This window comes from Cnephaeus nilssonii (assembly GCF_951640355.1).
Source record: "Cnephaeus nilssonii genome assembly, chromosome: 3".
Classification (NCBI taxonomy): Eukaryota; Metazoa; Chordata; class Mammalia; order Chiroptera; family Vespertilionidae; genus Cnephaeus; species Cnephaeus nilssonii.
This window is the reverse complement of record NC_137074.1, coordinates 5,287,252-5,310,265: the sequence shown is the minus strand read 5'-3', so window position 1 is coordinate 5,310,265 and position 23,014 is coordinate 5,287,252. Positions and strand designations below refer to the sequence as shown.

Here is a 23,014-nt window from a genome sequence, read left to right as displayed (position 1 = left end):
CAAGTGCAGGTAGGAAATTATATGCTTCTCTTGGGAAGTCAACCAGGTTTATATCTTCCTCTGTATGTGCACCTATCAAACACCTTAAGGAAGGCGACAGCTTCAATGATGGTGTCCCCGCTGTGTTTTCATGGAGAATGAATGGAGCGCCTGTGGAGGGCACCCCACTTTGGCCCCCTCCCTGCCCGCTGCAGGAAGTCCATCTATCTCTCAATAAATGTTGTTTCCACTTACAATCAATCAACCAGTCAATCAACCAATAATAAATGGCCCGAGGTAGACTCAAGCAGAGGTAAGTAGGGGCCTTCTCCAGGGGCACCAACTGAGCATCCATTTCAAACACAAAACAAGGCCTCCCTCACAGTTCCATGCACTGCCATGCTCTCCCTGAAAACCACCTTTTCAAGGAAAAGGCCTGGAACACCCATGAGCTAGGAGATGGGCTTGTCTTTGGCAGCTGGATTGCGTTGCCAGGTTGCATTGTAAAGGAGGATGCTGAACCTCGCAGGGGTCAGGGGTGGGGGGCAGGGAGCTGCCTGACTCCCTCCTTCACTGTCAGGCACTTTGACCTCAGGACAGACCGCTGAGGACTGGATTCCAAACTAGAAGCCGCCAGAAGAGCTGGCTGGTGCGCTGCCACCGCTGCAGCGGCTTCCTTTGCCATCGGCCTATGAGGCCAGCCGCCTCCGTGAAGGGCTCTCGGCTGTGCCAGTTCACACGCAGGGCCTCTGTTACAGGTGCCACGTGAGCACTGCGTCCTTCTTAGGGAACTTGACATCCGTGACGAGAAACGGATTTAAACAGTACCGACGAGTCTTTCACTGCGGGTTTGTTTGGTGTTTGGGGTTATTTGTGGTTTTGTGGGGGGGCGTTGCATAAGGGCAAATATGAGCCTATTTTCCTTTCCAACCATTCTTCAGATGAACTGCTGAAAAGTTACTTTGCTGATATTCTTTTTAGAAAAAATGGGTCCCAGCCCATCCCTCAGAATGGGATTAGGGCACCAAGGAGACTGACAACAGATTTCTCAATAATAACAACCGATGGAAAAATAAATAAATAAAATAAAAGGGCTCGTGCCCAAAACGACAACATTAGACCTTCAAGTAGAAATCCATACCCTAACCGGTTTGGCTCAAGGGTCCCAGGTTCGATTCCGGTCAAGGGCATGTACCTTGGTTGTGGGCACATCCCCAGTGGGGAGTGTGCAGGAGGCAGCTGATCGATGTTTCTCTCATCGATGTTTTTAACTCTCTATCCCTCTCCCTTCCTCTCTGTAAAAAATCAATAAAATATATTAAAAAAAAAAAAAAAAAAAGAAGAAGAAATCCATGCGCCCAGGACATGAAAGAGCCCGCCTGGGAAAACAACCGATGATGGGCTAGGTTTGCTGTGCAATTTAAATAAATGAGTGATGAAACGTTCCTGGTCCATTCATAAATTCTGATGGCTCCTCTCACCAGCTCTAAGATTCCCTCAAAATGGATTAAGCTTCAAGATTTTACGTCAGCTTTTCATGTCTAAGGGGAGGACTGTGCTATTCAAATTGGTCTTTGGCACACAGAGTGGAGTTATTTGTTAGCGGATATTTACGAAGCACCGGGGATTTCTTGTTTCTTCTCCAACTGAGCCCTTTGTCCACCCTTCCCTAGACAGCTCTGAGCTTCCTCAGAGAGCCTTCTGGGGACCTGCTGTGTGGCTGAAGGCTTCCTCCCTCACTCTCTCCTTCCCTGGCGCCCCTGACCTCAACAGCCCCCAAATCTGTCTTATGATGTCAGTAGAAGCATAATATGGACATTAAGGAGACTTAAGAATATTCTTAATTTTAATGTAAATGTGAAAAAGAACTCTGCTAGCACCAAAGCAAACTGCCGCCTCAAATTTGGTTGCAGGGTCAAATAATAATTACACATTTACATGGGGATTTGCTGTATGACTTGTCAAACCAGGTGTTTTTATAGCACTTACGATCTTTAGGTGTGTTCACACATTCCTTCTTATCTGGATGGCCCACGACATTTGAGCATCGCCCCCATGTTCTTGTATCCACTGTCGTTAGCTACTGTCATTGTCTTGTGAACATATTTCTGTGGCACTTACCAAACTGTGAAGCATTACAGGATTCTTTTTCGTGGCCAGTAGAAGTCTAAAACTACAAGGCAGCAAGTGCCCTTGTCAAAGATGCCCTGAGGCGCCGCCATGGTGTTTTAATGAGTGTTCTGGTTAATGTGTATAAGTGAATATCTGATATCCAGCTCTTATCACTAGATAGCTATCAGCCATGTTTGTTTTCATGAACAGCAGCCGGCTTTGTGGTTTGTTAAAGTTACAGTTCATTGCCATCATCATGGGCCTCCACTGTCATTCCCCTATAAATAGGTAAGCGTTTGGTCAGTAGAGTCAGTAAGAGAAGGCCGGGAACGGGACCCTGCCTGTACCTTCGCATAAATGAAGGTCACGCAGAGAAAGAGGAGAAAATAAGAACAAAACAAACTCTTCCTCAAAGGATCACTTCTTCCTGGCAGTCATCTCGACCGTAGGCTTCCGTGCCCGGTGCCTGAGCGGTGGGTCCGCAGTTCACCAGCCCTGTGGCTCTGGAAGGGCAGCCCAGGCCTGGGGCGAGGCATCGACCTGCACTAGAACCCACTACACTCAGCGGAGCACAGAGAGCTCCTCAGTGAACAGTGTCACCCGGGACCGCGGCTACCTGGAAACGCCGAAGAAATAAGGCACGAGAGGCCTAAGACTCTTCTCCTCCTTCTTCTCCTTCTTCTCCTCCTGCTTCTCCTCCTGCTTCTGCTTCTCCTTTTTCAGCTTCCTCTTCCTCTGCGTCCCCTCCTGCTCCCTCCTCCGTTACCTCTCCGGCCTGTTTTTAACAAAAACCACCTGATTGTTGAGAGGAGTAGGTGAGGGTCCGCAGACACCGTGCGGCTCTCCTAAGGGAGCTGGTCGGGGAGCCTCGGGGTGGGGAGCCTGCGCTGGAGGGAAGGGGGCCAGGAGGCAGGCTGCTGGGTGGCCGTGGCCAGGGGTGAGGGCAGGTGTGGTGTGGGGGACGCCGAGGGCTGCCAGGAGAGGCCTGGGAGGCAGCTGGCCTTGGCGGCTGGGGATCAGGGCAGACCTGGTTCCCCGGGTCCTCAGGCTCCACGGGGACCAGGCTCGGAGCCCCTCGAGGACCTCGACCGACCTCCCCCCGAGGGTGCACCCTTCCTCCGACTGGTTGTGGGGAAGCTGAGTGGGGTGACTGATAGACCACAACCGGCCAAGGTCTTTAGAGCTTGTGGAGAGGACTGGGTTGGCAGAGAACACAGCCTAAAATCACGGACCTTGATGAGAACCGAGCAGAAGCATGAAGCAGGCTGTGCTCTCGGGATGCCCGGGTCTGCAGGGCCTTCCAGAGACAGTGCCCAGACGCTGGGGGCCTTCTGCTTTCCTCCTTCCCTCCTCTGGCGCCATCCACACGCCCTGTTAGCCCCCCACGCCCCCTGGTTGTCCGGGGCCCCGAAGTCCCCTCTGTGGGTCTGAAGCTACAGCCCAGACCATCTTTGGCAGAAGTTCAAAGGTCTTCTCAGCCCTCCCCGACCTGCCTCCCAAACGCTGCCCAGCCCGTCAGCAAGCAGCTGGCACCCATCTTGGCATCTTGACCAAGGAAGAAGGCCCCTTGTTTTACAGGGAACCCACCTGAGCCTAACAACACCACACACCACGCAAGTCCTGTGGAGACTGCCCGCCCCCCCCCCCCCCCCCCCCACCTACAGACCTGGGTTCGGGTCCTTCCTCTGACTTCCTCTTACCCCGTCCCCACCTCCACCACAGCAGTTAACACGTCCGGTGAAAATTACCTGCTTCTTCCCCGGCGAGACTCCCGGCGCCTCCCCTCCATCCTCACCCCTGTGTGCCAGACAGGCTCCTGCCCCTGGGAGGCGCTCACACTGCTCATGAACAGAGCTGCGTCCAGTGAGACCACGGTGCAAAGGCGAACACTCACCTTCTCCTCTTGGGATTCGGCGAGGTTGCCCTCGTCTTCCTTGTCCTCCTTTTGTGCCTCATTTTCTCCACTTTCTCCAGCCTCCTCTGTTCCCTGGTCGTCAAGGAAACCCACCGTGTCACTGACCGGAGCCAAGCTCCCAAGGAACCCCCAGGCCATACGTGCTGTGGGTTTTATCTGGACCCAGAGCACACACACAAAGCCAGTGGAGGCCTCCTGTTTGAGGCCACTTGGCTCCCAGACAGCCATTTTCAACCTCTTCACCTCCTGGCCCACATAACTCATTACTAAACTTCTGCAGCACACCAAAAAGTGTTATATTTTTTACCAATCTAATTTTTTTAAATAGGATGATTTTGATTCATTCACACCAGACAGCTCTTGTGTTGGCTGCTGTCATTTTGTAACTTGTCAATCTAAGGGGAAAGAGGTCAGTGGCCCTGACTAGATAGCCAGGTATTGCCCGTTTTACACATTCGTGCAGCACACCGGTCCAAATCGCTGTCCTAGGGTATAGGGTTGCCACCCATCGAAACTGCTGATGGGCCCTAACTGGTCTGGCTCAGTGGATGGAGCGTTGGCCTTCAGATTGAAGGGTCCCAGGTTCGATTCCCGTCAAGGGCATGTACCTTGGTTGCAGGCACATCCCCAATGGGGAGTGTGCAGGAGGCAGCTGATCGATGTTTCTCTCTCATCGATGTTTCTAACTCTCTATCCCTCTCCCTTCCTCTCTGTAAAAAAGTTAATAAAATATATTTTTTTTAAAAAAAAAGAAAGAAAGAAACTGCTGATGGGAGCTCTGGGTGAGATTCAACAGATCTGATTCACGAGCGTGGCAGAGTAATCACCTCCCATGTGAGGAGTCGCCATTTACCCACCGAAGGTTTACGGAGAGAGCGCCAAAGGTCCCATATCGAGGCAGTGTTTGTTTTGTGTTGTTCATGGGGAAAGGAGGCTTTATCATTTTAGAGATTCAAAAAGGTAAGATAGGTAGACAGACAGACACAGATAATGGAGGAATGGGAGGAAGGACGGAAGGATAGACGGATGATAGAGAACGGACAGACAGATGCAGAAAGATCAGGACCACGTTGGCGTTCTGAGGAGACTGGTCTGCGGGAAGATGGTTCGAGAAACCAACTCTTACCTCTGCGGGGCTCTGCGCCTCGCCCACGACCTCGCCATTGGGCAGGGACGGTTCTTCCTCCAGCGGCTTTGTCTCCTGCATCAGACGGATTGAAAGTGTGTGAGAACTTCTTTGAGGAAATAATAGCTTGCATTTCAACATCATTTAACTCTCCCAGTTATGTTGTCTTCATCCCTCATTTTATCTCTGCAGCAGCACTGAGACCTCAGTCAGTAGACTAGTCACTACCACGCACACCTTAGAGACAAGAAAATAAAGGCATGTAAACAAAGCAAACAAACGTTTTGCCCATTTTTTTCTCATGAGACAAGTGTTATTTCCAAACCCCTAGGAAGGCATTACAATAAAGAAGATAGAAACCCAAACCAAATCCTGACACAGAGGGAGACGGGCCTGCAGGATAGCCAGGAGGACCCGGCCCGTCGGGGGGAAGCAGGGGAGATGCAGTCTAGGCAGGGACCTCCCGCTGGAGCCTGAGTCTGTGTCTTAGCGTGATGTTCTGGGGAAAGGGGGTTGGGAACCAGGCAGCCTCACCCCAGCAGTCCCACTGTTGCCCTGGGTGACTGGGAGGAAGAGAAGGCTGCAGCGAGTGAGCAAGGATGTCACTGAGTCTGACCTTGACATTTCCTTCCTGCTCCATAACTAAGTTACCCTGCATGTCTCAGGGGTTGACCTGGGAGAGCCAGCAAAATAGCCAGGGCCTCTGAAAGAAGAGGCAGGCAGCCTGGCACCAGGCACCAGGCTCTGGGCACTGAGCGCTACAGGGAGACACAATCAGACTCTTGCTTGGGCCGCCGCTGCCACTCTCCCACCAAACGTCCAAGTGGGGCTCCCCTCCCCGGTGGCGACGGGGCCGTGCTGGCACAGGCTGGACCCCTTGTTGCTGTTGGCACTCCTCCTGCTGCAGTTGCTGGGCCAGCTCCAAATCGCTAAGACCCAACGTGCCCTGTGGCTGCTGCCGCTGCAGGGACAAGGCGGTCAGGTAGTCCTGGTCTACCTGCCGCTGCTTTTCTGGGGAGCCCCTCCCACCTTCTGCTCCAGGCCCCTCGCCCAGGGAATGACTCGGGTGAAAGAGTCCACCAGACAGCATTCTGTAAGTGCAATGCTCTAACCCTGCCATGGCCGAACTTGTCTCTACCAGTTAGGGGGAGATCTCTTCACAGACTTACCTGGACAGCTTCCACTGGCATCTTAACATATTCCCCTGACTAAAACAGGCATAAAAGGCACTGATCCTAGGGCTTCTTTGCCTGACATTGGACAATGATGGTACAGGTTAGCTTCAGTCATAACTTCAGTCATTTGCTTTAAGTGTTAGCTCGGTCATAACTTGACTTCTTTCATTTCGATCTAGCCAAAACTGACGTGTAACCAAAAGTTCCGATACTCGTTTTCTGGTAGGATTAGCGCTTCTGTTGAAAGCAATTTTGAGTGGTGGCAAAACTATTTCAATATGGGCAGCATGTTCTAGGACAGTGGTTTTCAACTGGGGATTCCCGTCATCTGCATATGGCTTTATTAATATACCGGTGACTCGGACCAGGCCTACCAGATCTCATTATTGATAGTCTTTATATATCCCCACCACATATGGTAAGAATATGCTTAGCATTCATGGTACATTGCATGGTACACATTCTTTGGCTATTTGCAGTATAGTATGTCTCTAGAAAATTAACATTTTCCTATATTCATCCATTTTTACAAATAAAATATAATTGTTGCTGTCTTTTTTTTATAGCCTTTGTGATTACGTACGTAGATAATTTTCTAAAACTTTCTTGGATTAACTTTTTTTTGTTGTTTTGCATGCCACATGGAGGGAAAAACCAATTTCTTGTCAGGTGCATTCATCTTGTTATAATTCTCATCAAGACTTTCACATCTGAAAATTACCACTAATAAATTAACCACAGTCATTGTAGGCCTTTTGTCGTCCATGGGTATATTCTTTAGCGTGTCTGAATTCGATGCTTCCCTAAAAGCGTTTGCAATCGGCCACAGGCCAGTATGGTTCCTCTTCCGTGTAGAATGACTGCTCAGAGCCCCACAGAAAAAGGTTACATGCCATGTGCGTAGGGGCACAGGCTTCTGATGGCATCACTTAAAGAACTTTGAGACCATACCAGTGGGCTGTTGGGGTTTCCACAACTGTAGTCAAGGGGCAGGCAGGTTCATAGACTACTATCCCCAGATCCAGTGGAACAAGAATCAATCACACAGGACCGAATGAACTGATGAGGGATGATGGTTGTTTTTGTTTGGAACAAAATATAGAACACCTTCATGTTCTATATTCTGCATATATAAGGAAGCCCTGTTCTTCCTCTTAAGCTTCTTATAAATCATAACAATGCAAGAGATTCTGCTTTTATAAGTTGAAATGAAATGTTTGTACATGATACTCTCTCCGCCTGACCCCTCCAGAATTTAATATTCTTATTGAGTCCTTTCACTATTTATGGCAATACAGTTACATGCCTGGCTCAGTACGAATCTGTGTTCCTTATTACCAGGGCATAATTGGAAACTGGTTATGCAACCAAGGCCTGGACTGGAGTGTGGGATGAAGAGTGGTGCTCATTTCATCGGATGTGACCAGATGCTTGCAAAGAGCGAAGGTGGACTTTATGGCAACGAAGTGCACTGACAAAGCCCCTTGGGAAAACTGGCCTGCTACTTGGTCTCGTATAACCTGCCCAAGGCAAGAAAAGTTGTCTAAAGCAGTAACGCTGCTGATATGAGCATACATGTCTACCTAACTGTCAAATGTCTATATTTAGCCTTAGCACAAGATTAACTTCCTTGCTGACTTCTCCACAATGTTGTTTACTACAAAAAGACACTCTGACAATTGGTGATTTACGGAGATGCTATAATATCACCTCCATAAATCATCAGGTGTCTGTCTTCCCAAAGGAAACTTGAAGGACTTTCCCGTGTGCACACATAAACACCTATAAACACTGACACCACCGAAGGCTCTGGGCGGGGCTGTGCTGCTAATTGCTGGACGAGCCTGGTGCAGATCACCTCAGCTCCTTGGGCCTCACACTCCTCCTCGGGGAGGAGAAGAACCGGGACTGGCTGGCCTCCGGGGCCTCTCTAGGCCGGTTTTCTCATCCATGGCCTTCCCTCTCTTCCACTTGGTGAAAGAGAATGTCATGCAATGTGACAGTACCCGCCCTGGTTTGTGATTAGGTACTGTCACATTGCATGAAATTCTCTTTCACCAAGTGGAAGAGAGGGAATATTTTTAAATGGGATAAGATGGAACGAAGCAGAAGCTGAAATACATTTACATATTTTAGTACAGATACATCTCAAAACAATGTTGTTGTTTTTAAGAAGCAAGTTGCAGAACATTCCAAAAAATATGATACCGATTTGGCATTAAAAATACAGAAGAACATAAGTATTGCTGGTGGAGTTAAACATATAGTTTTATAAATAGGTGTGTGTGTTTTTTTAATTCATGGTATTGGTGGCTCCCAAGGAGGGAGGGAAACAAGGATGGAGAGAGAAACAACGTGACCTCATGATTTCTCTGTAATGTCTGCCTCCCCCTCCAAATGAGCAGGTCTATTCTCTACAGAAGAGGGCCGGGCAAGGGCCCAGCACAAATAATGAAGAAAAGGCCTATTCCAAACACCTCATTAGACACCTTCAAAATGAAAAGGAGGACCCTAAGACCTCCCAGAAACGAGAACAAAAGCAGGCGCAAATAAATGGTCAAGAGACAGACCGGCATCAGGCCTCCGAGCGGCAACTCTGGGACTAGAGAACCCGGAGCAGCCGGCGCCTTCTCAATTCCGAGGCCAAATGACGTCCACCCAGAATCCCGCACCTGAGCACCCGCTGGAGAAAACGTTAAACCCGCAGGGTTGGGGGCAGGGCCTGCCGGCTTTTGCAATAATTCTGGTAGCACTATTCGACCTTCCCAATATACAAACATTAGCTTGATAAGAAAACTAATTTATAATATTCAAAAGAGTCTTTTCATCCTATCTAATAATAGAGTAACATGTAAATTACCATCACTCCGCTATGCCCACGATTGGGCGGCGGGAGGCTGGGGGGTGGGACTCGGGGTGGCCTATCCGGCCATTGAGAGGCATGGATCCGCTGCCACTGAGGGGGGCTACCCTGCTGTTGAGAGGCGCAGGGGGCGGGACTCCCGCCCCCTGTGCCTCTCAACGGCCAGATCCGTGGCCGCTGAGGGGGCCTGCCGCAGACACTCAGCTGCGCCTCTCAACGGCAGGGTAGCCAGGTGTCCGCGGCAGCCCCCTCAGCGGCCGTTGAGAGGCGCAGCTGGGTGTCCGCGGCAGGCCCCCTCAGCGGCCACGGATGTGGCCGTTGAGAGGCACAGGGGGCGGGAGTCCCGCCCCCTGCGCCTCTCAACAGCAGGGTAGCCCCCCTCAGCAGCCGCGGACCATCAAAAGTGGGGGAGCTGGGTGCCTGTCTGCTCCGGCACCAGGCCTTTCAGAAGCCTCCGCCAAGCCGGAGGCTTCTGAAAGGCCTGGTGCACCAGCGGACAGGCACCCAGCTCCACCGCGAAAAGCGAAAGCGTGTAGGGGACCCTACACGTGCATGATTCAATCATGCACTGGGCCTCTAGTAGGGAAATAAAACTACACATTGTGTTACAAAGGTGGTAGAAAATCATCACACCACATTCCCTCTCCATAGCACAATAAAATCAGAAACAAATTTTTACAATACAATCTGATGGCCCTGAAATCAAGGCGACTGAGTATGCTCCCGGTTGGCTCAGTGAAGCGGGTGCAGCGTGGCGCGGCGGGATACACGTTATGCCCTAGCAGAGGGCAATCCGGAGTCACATTTCAAGCCCATAATATGCCCAGGCACTTTGGCCTGCCTCGCTGAAAGCACCCCTGGGAATGTGCCCTAAAGAAACACTCGGGCCCTAACCGGTGTGGCTCAGTGGATAGAGCATTGGCCTGCGGACTGAAGGGTCCCGGGTTCGATTCCGGTCAAGGGCATGTACCTTGGTTGCGAGCACATCCCCAGTGGGGGGTGTGCAGGAGGCAGCTGATCGATGTTTCTCTCTCATCGATGTTTCTGACTCTCTATCCCTCTCCCTTCCTCTCTGTAAAAAATCAATAAAAATATATTTTAAAAAAGAAAGAAATAAACACTCCAGAAGAAAGAATGCTATTTTGTGGCGACAATCTCTGCAGGGTTCTGTATACTAAAAAATTCTGGGCAAGCAAATCTTCAAAAACAACCATGGAATCTGCATGTTACCACCTGAGAAGGCGTTAGTGCCAGGCCTGCGTGCGTTAGCCTAGCGCTGAGCACCTCAGTGCCATTACCTGAGCCTGCTGACATGTGAAAGCCATGCCTCTGAGGCAAGCCCATCTCTACAAGGTCGGATTTTGAGTGGTTTCTCCTCTGTGAGAATAGATTTGGGCTCAGTCATCACAAATCTCTTTAGAAATGAAGGCGGGTACAAACAAACAAATGAATTAAGAAAGAAAGGTCTTGTATCTACGGAGAGGCCTGTATGAGATCTTGGTTGGAGGCAAGGAATGCAGTGGCCATTGCATAGGGTGAAGCCGGTGAACATCATAGAGAAATTCATGATATTAACTTTATTAGCATAATTCTTTATTTAATAGACATGATTATACCTCATCAAAGATGAAACAGCACCAGGGGGGAGAAAACTCATAAAATTTATCTTGATCTTGAATCCAGATCTTACTTTTTCCCTCTTTATCAGACTAAAAGAGCAGAGTTTACTTTATTTTAAATAAAAAAGAATTAAAATAGTGGCTGTATCATTATAGAATTAACTAATATAAGCTATATAAAAAGTCAATTCATAACAAAAATTTCATAAACACAACCTGGGAACTCATATTTTTGCATATTTAATTACCACACTTAACCTTTTGCACTCGGATGTCGAGTATGACTCGACACGGTTAGCATTAGAATAAAGGAATCGAGAAAAAAGCAAGCGAGTGCAAAGGGTTAAGACTATTGAATGCAATGATATTTCTTTTTAAGTATTGTAAAATTACATTTATTATTTATTTGTATTGTATAATAAAATATAATGAAGCAAAAACAAGAAAAGCACAGTTTTGGAACATGGGTTAGTAAAAAGCTTGCATTATCTTATACATAAGACTTCATCAGAATAAGGAGTGTATTAAAATCATGTTGATTTAAATATCCTCATTTATTAAACAGTCTTAGGTGCTGATCTCTAGCTTCATTTATTAGGACCTGTACTGGGACCCCATAGGGTGTCCAAGCTTACCTTTGAGCCTGGAGGGGGAGCCAACCCAAGGAATGAATAGATAATATTCTCTTCTTTTGCAGAAAAGAAAGAGTCAAAATCCTTGAAGCAAAGAAAAAGAATGTTTAAGACATTGCACACCTGAGAGCCAGGATTTTTACCTAAGTTGATCTCTTTTTTTATTTGCCATTAATTTAGGAGCCAACACAAAATGTTATGCCAGTTTGCTTGGCCAAAGATGACTAATCCCAACGTTAAGAACTCTAACTGTGAACTTGACATTTGTTTTTACACACTTTGTGCCTGTTACAGTGTAGTGAGAATTCACACACACACACACACACACACACACACACACACACACACACGCACTGTTCATGCTCAGGAACTGCTAAGACTCAGCTATACACAGTAAAAGGCTTCTCCAGGAGTTTCACATCGTTGGCTGATTTCCTCACAACTTGGCCCCATGGATGAGACCTGACCAGCAGAGACTGAAACAGCACAGGATTTCTCTGCTGTTATTAGAGTAGCTTCTAAGGACCCAGATTCCTCTCACGCTTTCTGATACCAGGAGCCACAGGATTATGGAGGGCTTAGCGCAGAGGTTGTTTTGGCAAAATGGGGACAACTGTGATCTAAAACCAGGTAGTCACCTAGCTGGCGTGGCTCAGTGGTTGAGTGTCGACCTATGAACCCGAAGGTCATGGTTCGATTCCTGGTCAGAGTACATGCCCAGGTTGTGGGCTCGAACCCCAGTGGGGGGTGTGCAAGAGGCAGCCAATCGATGATTCTCTCTCATCACTGATGTTCCTCTCTCTCCTTCTCCCTTCCTCTCTGAAATCAATATAAATAAACAAATCCTATCTAATAAAAGAGTAATATGCAAATTGACCATCACACCAAGACACAAGATGGCCACCCCCATGTGGTCAAAGATGGCTGCCCCCATGTGGACATAAGATGGCCACCACAAGATGGCCTGCAGAGGAGGGCAGTTGTGGGAAGTTAGGGGTGACCAGGCCAGCAGAGGAGGGCAGTTGGGGGTGACCAGGCCGGCAGAGGAGGGCAGTTGGGGAAGACCAGGCCAGCAAGGGAGGGCAGTTGGAGGAGACCCGGACTGCAGGGGAGGACAGTTGGGGAGACCAGGAGTGTAGGGGATGGCAGTTGGGGGGGACCAGGCCTGCAGGGGAGAGCAGTTAGGGGGGACCAGGCCTGCAGAGGAGGGCAGTTGGGGGTGACCAGGCCGGCAGAGGAGGGCAGTTGGGGGAGACCAGGCCAGCAAGGGAGGGCAGTTGGAGGAGACCCGGACTGCAGGGGAGGGCAATTGGGGAGACCAGGACTGCAGGGGAGGGCAGTTGGGGGGGGGACCAGGCCTGCAGGGGAGAGCAGTTGGGGGGGACCAGGCCTGCAGAGGAGGGCAGTTGGGGGAGAACCAGGCCTGCAGGGGAGGGCAGTTGGGGGGGACCAGGCCTGCAGGGGAGAGCAGTTAGGGGTGACTGGGCCAGCAGAGGAGGGCAGTTGGGGGAGACCAAGCCAGCAGGGGAGGGCAGTGGGGGGTACCAGGCCTGCAGGGGAGGGCAGTTGCGGGAGACCAGGCCAGCAGGGGAGGGCAGTTGGGGAGGACCAGGCCTGCAGGGGAGGGCAGTTGAGAGCCAGCAGTCCTGGATTGTGAGAGGGATGTCCCAGATTGGAGAGGGTGCAGGCTGGGCTGAGGGACACCGCCCCCCCCCCCCCCCCCCGTGCACAAATTTCATGCACCAGGCCTCTAGTAAATAATAAAAGAACACTTTGTGTTATTCATTCAAGCTAAACATGCTTATAGCTGTGATCTAGCTTTTCCACCCCTCGTTACAGAACCAAGGGAAACTTGCCGTCACCAGAGAGCTGTGGAGAGCACCCATTGAGCAGCACTGTCTGTGACAGCCCACACTGGAAATCACACTACTTGGGTCTGAATGTCTGAACCCCAAAGATGACAGTATTAGGCGGGGCCTTTGGGAGTGAACACAGAAGTGGGTCCTCACCAGAACTTAATCGTGCTGGGACCTCGACCTTGGACTTCCCAGCCTCCAGACTGTGAGAAATACCTGTGTAGCTGATAAGCTACCCAGCCTGAGGTATTTTGTTACAACAGTCCCAATGGACTTAGACAAACTCTGATGTCCATTCTGAAGCAGTGAAAATGAATAAACTATGAACAACACCAATCAACGTGGGTGTATCTTTAAAATATGTTGGTGAAAGAAGCAAGTCAAGTCTTGGCCAGTTTGGCTCAGTGGACAGAGTGTCAGCCTGCGGACTGAAGGGTTCTGGGTTCAATTCCGGTCAAGGGCACGAACCTCAGTTGCAGGCTTGATCCTGGCCCTGGTCAGGGCGTGTGCAGCAACCAATCGATGTGTCTCTCTTACATCAATGTTTTTCTCTCTGTGTCTCTCCCCCTCCTTCCACTCTCTCTAAAAATCGATGGGAAAATATCCTCAGCTGAGGATTAACAACAACAACAAAAAAGAAGCAAGTCAAAGAAGAATACACGCAATATGAGTCCATTTATATAAAGCTCAAAAATCGGCAAAACCGCCCTGGCCCGTTTGGCTCAGTGGATAGAGCATCAGCCTGCGGAGGGTCCTGGGTCCAATTCCAGTGAAAGGCACATGCCTTAGTTGCAGGCTCCTTCCCAGCCAGGGCCCTAGTCCGGGTTCGTGCAGGAAGCAGCCAATCTATGTGTTTCTCTCACATCGATGTTTCTCTCTGTCTTGCCCTCTCTCTTTCACCCTCCTTAAAAATCAATGGAAAAATATCCTCAGGTGAGGATTAACAAAAACAAAATAAAATAAAAAATAGGCAAAACAGCCCTAACTGGTTTGGCTCAGTGGATAGAACGTTGGCCTGCGGACTCAAGGGTCCCAGGTTCGATTCCGGTCAAGGGCATGTACCTTGGTTGCGGGTATATCCCCAGTGGGGGGTGTGCAGGAGGCAGCTGACTGATGTTTCTCTCTTATCGATGTTTCTAACTATCCCTCTCCCTTCCTCTCTGTAAAAAATCAATAAAAATATATTTTTTTAAAAATAGGCAAAACAAAACAATGTATTCTTTAGGCACATATACCCTGCAGATAAAGAAAGGGAATGATAAACACGAAGTTCACTACACCCTCCCTCCGGTGCAGAGGGAGGTGTCCGTAACAGAGAAGCACATGGGGACGTCTACATGTCTGTGCACATTGTACCTCTAACACTGGGTGGTGCGCACAACGTTGCTCATCTTATTACTGGTCTTTACACATGTTATTATCATATGACATATTTCATAATAATTTTTTAAAATATATATTTTTTATTGATTTCAAAGAAGAAGGGAGAGGGAGAGAGAGACAGAAACATCAATGATGAGAGAGAATCATTGATTAGCTGCCTCCTGCACACCCCACACTGGGGATCGAGCCTGCAACCCAGGCATATGCCCTGACCGGGAATCGAACCATGACCTCTGGGTTCATAGGTCAACGCTCAATCACTAAGCCACACCAGCCGGGCTCATAATAAATTTTTAATTACATAAAATGTAATGGCATCCATGTGTTGAAAAGTCCTCCCCGCACCTAACTGGGCTTCGTCCTGCCCTCCCTGCAGCCCTGAGGACACTGCCTCTCTGCTGAATGGCCACGGTCCCCCTGGTTGTGCTCGGACCCAGACAGGCACCCCTGCCCTCACCGGGGCTGAGACGCACGGGCTCCCATTTGGCAGCGACATTCACGTCTGCTGCTTCCCCTGGCCTCCTCTGAGCCGGGCTCCCAGCGGGTGTCTCCTTTCCCTGCTGACAGCTGTCTGCCAAGCCCGCGGGATAACATCTCCATCTGGGCCGCCCGGAGCAGCAGCTCAGACCGCGGGCACTTCGGGCCCCGGCACTGCCCTGCCAGGCAGCCCTCCCGCGGCCCGGCACAGAGAAACCACTGCTTGACTCTGAGCTTCCTCCACCTGCGGCCGCACCAGGTCTGGCCCATCAGGGGCCACTGGAGACCCCTCAGAGACCAGTGCTTCAAGTGAAATAATGGAATTTTTCTTACAGTGCACATTTCAAGCGAGCAGAAAGATACAGTGACTAACCACCCAGATTTATGCCATTTTAAAATGGACATGTCCTTCAGGTCCTTTGAGTTTTCTTCTGAAAATCTAAACCTACAATACACAATATCATTTTTACCTACTCTGGAAACAAAGCCCTCTGCCTCATTAATGTACCTGTATTGATTTCAGAGAGGAAGGAAGAGGGAGGGAGAGAGAGAGAGAAACATCAATGATGAGAGAGAATCATTGATTGGCTGCCCACAGGCTGCAGGAAAACAGATTTAGCAAAAATACTAATAAGATGAGCTGCTAATACCTCTGTGAAGGCAGAACGTGCTGAAAAAAATTATTTTTAAACATAGAATAATTTGAATGCTCATCTCATTAGACTCATATTTGTAACAGGAGAATACATTTTTTAAATATAAGGTTTTTTTTTCTTATTTGGAACACCCTTTCTTTCTCCTCCACAACTAAAAAAAAATTATAAGTGCTAGATCACAACAAAACAGGATAAGACAGGCCTTTAAGGTTTCACTTTTATAGCAGAAAATCCTCAGAACTTTTACTCTCCGAGTTAACATAGGTTGGAAGTACACAGCTCAATATTGTCTTGACTGTCACTAGTCTTAACTTAAAAGCATGGTTAAAATAAGAAGAGATTTAAAACCCTTCTTTCACTGGAAAAGCACTAAAAGAAAACATGAGGTGATGCTTTTAATCATTCTAGTGTACAGAAGGCCTTTTTAAACAAGACTGCAGGAACCATAAAGAAAAAAAAGATTAATAAATTTGTCTATACAAAAAAAATAATAATAATTAGGCCTAGCTGGTTCGGCTCAGTGGATAGAGCATCGGCCTGCAGTCTGAAGAGTCCCAGGTTCAATTCCAGTCAAGGGCACATGCCTGGGTTGCAGGCTTCACTCCCAATAGGGGGCATGCAGGAGGCAGTCAATCAATGATTCTCTCTCATCATTGATGTTTCTATCTCTCCCTCTCCCTTCCTCTCTGAAATCAATAAAGATATTTTTTTTAAAAAAATTAAGTTCTGCATTCCAAAAAACATCACTTTAAAAACTCAAAAGACAAATAAGAAAGGTGAAAAACTATTTGTAACATCTACTAGTATGATAGCAAAAGAGCTACTTTCCTCATCCACAAAGAGCCACAAGTCTTAGGAATGTGGGTCTAGGGGAAGGATGTGGGGAGGTGGGAGGGCGTGGGGAGGACAGGAGTGGGAGGAGGGGGAGGAGGGGGAGAGTCTTCCTCTCAGAGGAAATCCCCTCTGTGCTCTGGGACGCCCCACTCCAAATCCACAGAGAGTCGGACTGGACCATGTACCATATTTTCCGGCGTATAAGACGACTGGGCGTATAAGATTTTCCTGGGTTAAAAAGTCGTCTTATATGCCAGAAAAATACGGTAGGTTTCATAAAATAAGTGCTTGCCACATTAAGACTGAAAATACGCCCTAGCCGGTTTGGCTCAGTGGATAGAGCGTCAGCCTGCAGACTGAAGGGTCCAGGGTTCCATTCTGACCAAGGGCACATGCCCGGGTTGCGGGCTCCATCCCCAGTGGGGGGCGTGCAGGAGGCAGCCAATCAATGATTCTCTCTCATCATTGATGTTTCTATCTCTCTCTCCCTCTTCCTTCCTCTCTGAAATCAATAAAAATATATATTTTTTAAAAAGACTGAAAATACCGCCACGGCCACAAAACTTTGGGCGAAGCCGCTGAAGAAAGCTCACACAGCCAAGTAAATGCAGCCCTGAAGGGGGGTGAAAAGTGGCCCCACACATCCAAGTGCACCCAGAACTTCAGAAAGTGACGCAGTTGGAAATGCGACAGTTACAGATGGAATTGGTTACGATGCAGCCACACCGGCTTAGGGTGTTGTCTTTATAACACAGCCACGCGAAGACACCTGGGCTTGTGGGTGCATCAAGACACCTGGGCTTGTGGGTGCATCACTCAGGAGAATGCGCTGTGAAGACAACGGCAGGGACGGGAGTGATGCACCCACAAGCCCAGGCAGGCCAGGGATGCGGGCGGCCACCAGGAGCTGGGAGACACCGCGGCTGATTCTCCCTTGGAGCCTCCAGAAGGGACCGGCCCTGCCTACACCTTGATCTGGAAGCTCTGGCCTCCGGAACTGTAACACAATCCATTTCTGTGGTTCTAAGCCCCCAAATTGGTGGTACTTTGTTACCACAGGCCTAAGAATCTAATGTCAACCCCCAAACTAAACAATTCACACTTGAAAGCAGAGTTCGGCATGCTTTTCTGTACACGGGCAGAGAGTGAATATTTTGGGCTTTGTGGGTCCTGTGGTCTCTGGTACAATTACTCAACCCTGCCTCGGTGAGCAATCTGCCATGGGCAACAGGTGAACGAATCGGTGTGGACGTGTTCCAGAAACACCTGACTGAAACAGTTAGCTGCAGGACTTGGCCCTCCAGCTATAGTCTGGCCACACCTGCTTTAGATAAGAAATAAAATAATAGAGAAGCTAGCCTGAAGCACCAGCAGTTCTGTGCAGGAGGAAGAGAAAGGGTGAGCTAAGATTCCTACACCCCGTTCCAGCCTTGAGAAGCAGCACAACACTGATCAATTCCTCTGATTTCCAGAGCCCTGATCACTGCATCTGAAAGGTGACCAGCAGGCCCTGACCCGTGTGGCTCAGTTGCTTGAGTGTTGTCCTGTACACTGAAGGGTGGCAGGTTTGATTCCTGGTCAGGGCACATATGTAGGTTGTACCATTTGATATCTCCCCTCCCCCCCCCCTCTCGTTTCCTCTCTCTCTCTCTCTCTCTCTCTCTCTCTCTCTCTCTCTCATTTTCCCTCTCTCTAAAATCAATAAAGCATGTCCTCGGGTGAGGATTTTTATAAAAAGAACAGTGACCTTAGATGACCCCTAAAATAACTTCCAATTCTCAGGTTCTAAAGTCCTTTGAGTGTTTCAATTTGTCTTTTCAACAATTTGATTTACTAAACAGAATCTGTAAACTCCAAAGAAAAAGTGATTTTATGGCAAAATGAACCATTAAATATAGAAAAGAAAGTTGCTGTTGTAATCAGAATGTCCGGTACAGTTTTCAAACTACTTAGATACACTTGCACAAATTTATTTTGCATCCACAGGAAGAGCTGACTTCTGCACATCACTCGTTATGAAAGTGAAAACCCACCCTGTGTTTTTGTGGGTGCATATATGTGTCCACTGCCAGGTGAACTAGAACTCCTTGCCAACTAACGGCTCATTTTGTTTGAACAACTGGCCTCAATTCTTCAAAATGAAATAAGGAAACTAAAATAATCCCAAGAACTTCTGAATCATCCTTCTGTTGTTTCCATCATTTTGTAAATTTTAAATGCTGCTTAGTCACAATGGCTCTACCATCCAGACCTTGGATGGTAGAAATAGGTCATGACCTGAAAGTTGTGAACAATTCCAAATGCTGCCTCAAAATTAATCTGCTTTAAACAATTTCTGAGAAACACACATACGGAAGGATTTTCCAAGAAACCAAACACTCACCCCACAATACTGCTCTTCGTTGAAGATCTGGGGGGGCAAAGGGATCCCGTTTTGAGGTTTTTTCTCTCCAGGGACATTCTCTCTCATCCACTTCCTGTTGTCTTCATCTCCGGCTATATCTAATTCCTTAAAGTCGATTTTATTAGCTTCCAGAAAGCCCACTACTTCTTGCTGTTTTTTCCTAATCTGGTCAAAGGAGAGACAGGTAAGTATTAGACTCGTTTTTTAAAATGCTTTGTTTATATTTACATAAATTAAATCCTTTCTCCAACTACACTATGCAACACAAATAATTTCACAAAGTATTTAAACAACAACAAAAACAATAGAACCACGCCTCTTCGTTATAAAGGGTAAATAGAGTGATTACATAAATTCTGAAATTTTAATCTCACCAATGTTTAAATCATGGTATAGCCAACCCAATAAGAACAGACATGCTTTGGTCATAGCTTCTGTGTGAGATCTTCTTTGTTAAGCTTTAATGCCAAAAAATAAATAAGAATTGGTTATGAAGAAACATGATGAGTGAGAGAAGAAAAGAGAAAAAAGTGAATTTACTATGAAACTCAAGTACCAAGTATACCCACACTAAAATGCACTTAGTCACAGTTATGAAAACAGGAACACGAGTCACGTTCTTATTCACAAAAGTAGCTTTCCTGGTACAGGACACTGAAAGCCCACGGGGAGATGTGGGTGGGAAGGACAGAGGAAAAGTTGGGAAAAGCTGGTGGGTGCTTTTGCTGGCGTACAGGAGGAACACAGTGAAACATCCTGTTCTCCCACGGATTTCTCCCTTCCTGCTCACACCACCTCTGACAGCCACACCTGAGAGAGAAGACCACAGCACCGTGCTCAGCCCCTGGGTCACGCCAATGACTTCCGATGGAGGTGGCCATCCTTAAAGCTTAGAACTCCTTTCCAGAAACAATTACAGTTTTTCTCTCTTCAGCCAAAGCACTCGCTCCCAGAAATGTGTGATGCCCTCTCGAATAAACCCTGGTAAACGAGTTACAGCAGACTCTGGCCCGCAGACTTTAACAACCTCAATCACACTTACTCATTGACTCTCTCCTCTGCGCAAGACTGTGCCAAGCTCTTCATCTGAACAGACTCATAAGCCGGCCCGGGTGGCGTAGCTCAGTGGTTGAGCACTGACCTATAAACCAGGAGGTCATGGTTCAATTCCTGGTCATGGCACACGCCCACGTTTCGGCTCGATCCCCAGTGGCGGACATGCAGGAGGTAGCCGATCAATGATTCTCTCTCATCATTGATGTCTCTCTCTCCCCCTCTCCCTTCCTCTCTGAAATCAATAAAAATATTTTTAAGTAGATTCATAAGCTGTTTATTTAAGGTGAAAAAATGTAAAGAACTCACATACACAAACTAGATATAGAACAAGCTAAAGAAAATAGAGGCAAAATATGCTCAATTTTTAAAACTAAGATTAAAATTTTAAATAAGTATTTTTTACATGAAAATATCCAGTATCTTAATTTTTTAAAAGAACAATTTTTTAGTCCTCTGAATATTGCCTAATGATTGATGAAATCCAGTCATTAAAACGGTCTGTAGGGCCTGAGGTCCCTGGTTGTTTTCATAGAACTTGTTTACCAGCGGAGTAGACTTTGAGAATTCCAAACAAGTGCTGTGAAAACACGTGCCCTGCCCAAACCGGAAGTCTGGAGTCAAACCCTCTTTTGGCAAACCCAATTCCTTTCATAGAGATTAGTATGCCAAAAAAATTATTTCATTCATTTTTGCAAAAGTGAATGGTTCTATCAAGGACGTGAGTGTACTAGTAGAGTGCTATTTCTTTTTTTTAAACCCTCACCCAAGGTATGTTTTTATTTATTGTTAGAGAAAAAGAGAGAGAGAGAGAAACATTGATGTGAGAGAGAAACATTGATCAGTTGCCTCCCGCACCCACCCTGACCTGGGATCGAACCCAAAACCAAGGTATGTGCCTTGATGGGAAATCAAACTCACTCCAACCACGAGAGCCACCCAGCCAGAGCCAGAGTATTAGTATCTCTTAAAGGAAAAGTAAGGCACGTATGAATGTTTAAGCCCTGGAATCAAATCATCACCAAAAAGCAAACTCTGCATAATTTGGTTTTGGTGGTGATTTGATTGTACATGTTATATTAATTATAAATATAAAATTAATATTAAATAATTTAAATTTTTAACATAAAGAAAATTATATATAAATTACATATGCACATACATAAATGGTAATCGCACATTTGCTTTTTAACTAACATTTGTACCATCAACCTAACAAAGATATTGCGAATAAAAGCACTAGATCAATAAATTAAAGGTGGCTATTAACCAGCATACAACACTTAATCAGTAAGATTTGTGCCACAATATCTATTTCAGTTTGGGGCAAGCGTGGGCAAAAGATAAAAATAAAAGTCACACAGGAAGCTGTGGAATGATGGAACTTTCCATGAGCTTCTGGCCTAAGCGCTCCAGCACCTTCCTGAGGAGGACCTGCGTGGCCTGCACCCTGGCCCTCCCCGGGGCTGCGCTGGGGGAGCCCTGACCTCTGTCCTCCTCAGGAAATCCCTAGCCCACAGCCGCGGCTGGATTTCTGAATATTACAAAATCCCTTCAGACCTGATGACAGGTTGTTGGACTAAATTATTACCTTAATGAATTGTGTTTTCTCTACATGCTTTCCAACCTGGCCACAATTACTCCTGCCGCTTTATAAATGACTTATTCCTTTAGGTATTGTCACAGATAACTCTGCTGTTTGAAGAGTAGAGGTGTCTTCGTTTTAGGCAGGTTTACCTTTATTAATATTCAGAAGACAACCTCCTTTATTCTGTCCAAACCCATCTCGCTTCCTTCTCAAACACCTCCCAGGAGTCAAATCAGCCTGGCCAAGGCCCCCACATTATTGCCATCTGTTAATCATCCCTCAGGACTTGCGGCGGGATGAAAAAGGGATCTCACTCTATTCCATGATTAATAGATGAGAAACATTTCCTGAAGTCCTGGCATGTTTCTTCTGTGAGGAAGTCAGAGGTGGAGAAAACGGAAGGGAAGGTCTGTTTGCTGTTATTTCTCGCAAGACAAGCAATTGCATCTTTGGGGAGTTAACTGACTGTTGGGTGCATAACACTGTGTTAAATGCTATTTCTCAGCCCCCCGACAAAGAAAGAGAAGAGCAATTAAATGTGCCCCTCTGCACTTCCCAAACACCAGAACCTTAAACTGGGCCAAAAGCATAGCATCTGCCTGTGGGAGCCCTTGACCTTGAGTTCTGCCAGGGCTGGAGACAGGCCTTAGGAAGAGGCCAGAAGAGGGGAGAGGGCAGTAGGGAGCATGTGAGCTCGCTCACCTGGTTGGCACGGTGGCCTTCGCCCACACCCTGATGCCCACCCTGAGCGGTGGGGACTCCCCTGCAGCCCTCCCCTTGATGGGTCTCTGTTCAAGAAGCCCCCCTGGTCCTAACCGGTGTGGCTCAGTGGATAGAGCCTCGGCCTGCGGACTGAAGAGTCCCAGGTTCGATTCCCATCAAGGGCATGTACCTTGGTTGCGGGCACATCCCCAGTAGGAGGTGTGCAGGAGGGAGCTGATCGATGTTTCTCTCTCATTGATGTTTCTAACTCTCTATCCCTCTCCCTTCCTCTCTGTAAAAAATCAATAAAAATATATTTTTAAAAAATAAAGTGAGAGGAGAAACCAAGATGGCGGCATAAGGTAAACACCTAATTGTTGCCTACCACAACAATTTTAAAACTACAACTGGAAAACAGAGCGGACATCGTCCAGAACCACTGGAAAGCTGGCTGAATGGATGTTCTACAACTAGAATAAAAGAGAAAAGGACGCTGAGCTTCAGGAGCTGTGGAGGTGCGGAGATCTGTGAGCGCGGAGAGGGCGGGTGGCTGAATATGCGACTGCCTTACTCTCGGCGCGCAGAGAGGGCGGGCACCAAATGCGTGGCTAGCTTTTTCATTCGGGAGGAAAACAAAACC

General features: G+C 47.7%; 1 protein-coding gene across 1 annotated transcript in view; it reads right to left on the bottom strand.

Moving 5' to 3' along the window:
• Positions 1-23,014, bottom strand: part of SH3BGR (SH3 domain binding glutamate rich protein) — a 30,364-nt gene that overhangs the window by 1,381 nt on the left and 5,969 nt on the right. Inside the window, exons 2-6 of the mRNA XM_079762335.1 lie at positions 19,011-19,196; positions 11,425-11,505; positions 5,133-5,207; positions 3,986-4,078; positions 2,708-2,866 (exon numbers count right to left, since the gene is read on the bottom strand). Coding sequence (XP_079618461.1) covers positions 2,741-2,866; positions 3,986-4,078; positions 5,133-5,207; positions 11,425-11,505; positions 19,011-19,196 — 561 coding nt within the window. The 3' untranslated portion in view covers positions 2,708-2,740. The remainder of the gene's footprint in view (positions 1-2,707; positions 2,867-3,985; positions 4,079-5,132; positions 5,208-11,424; positions 11,506-19,010; positions 19,197-23,014) is intronic.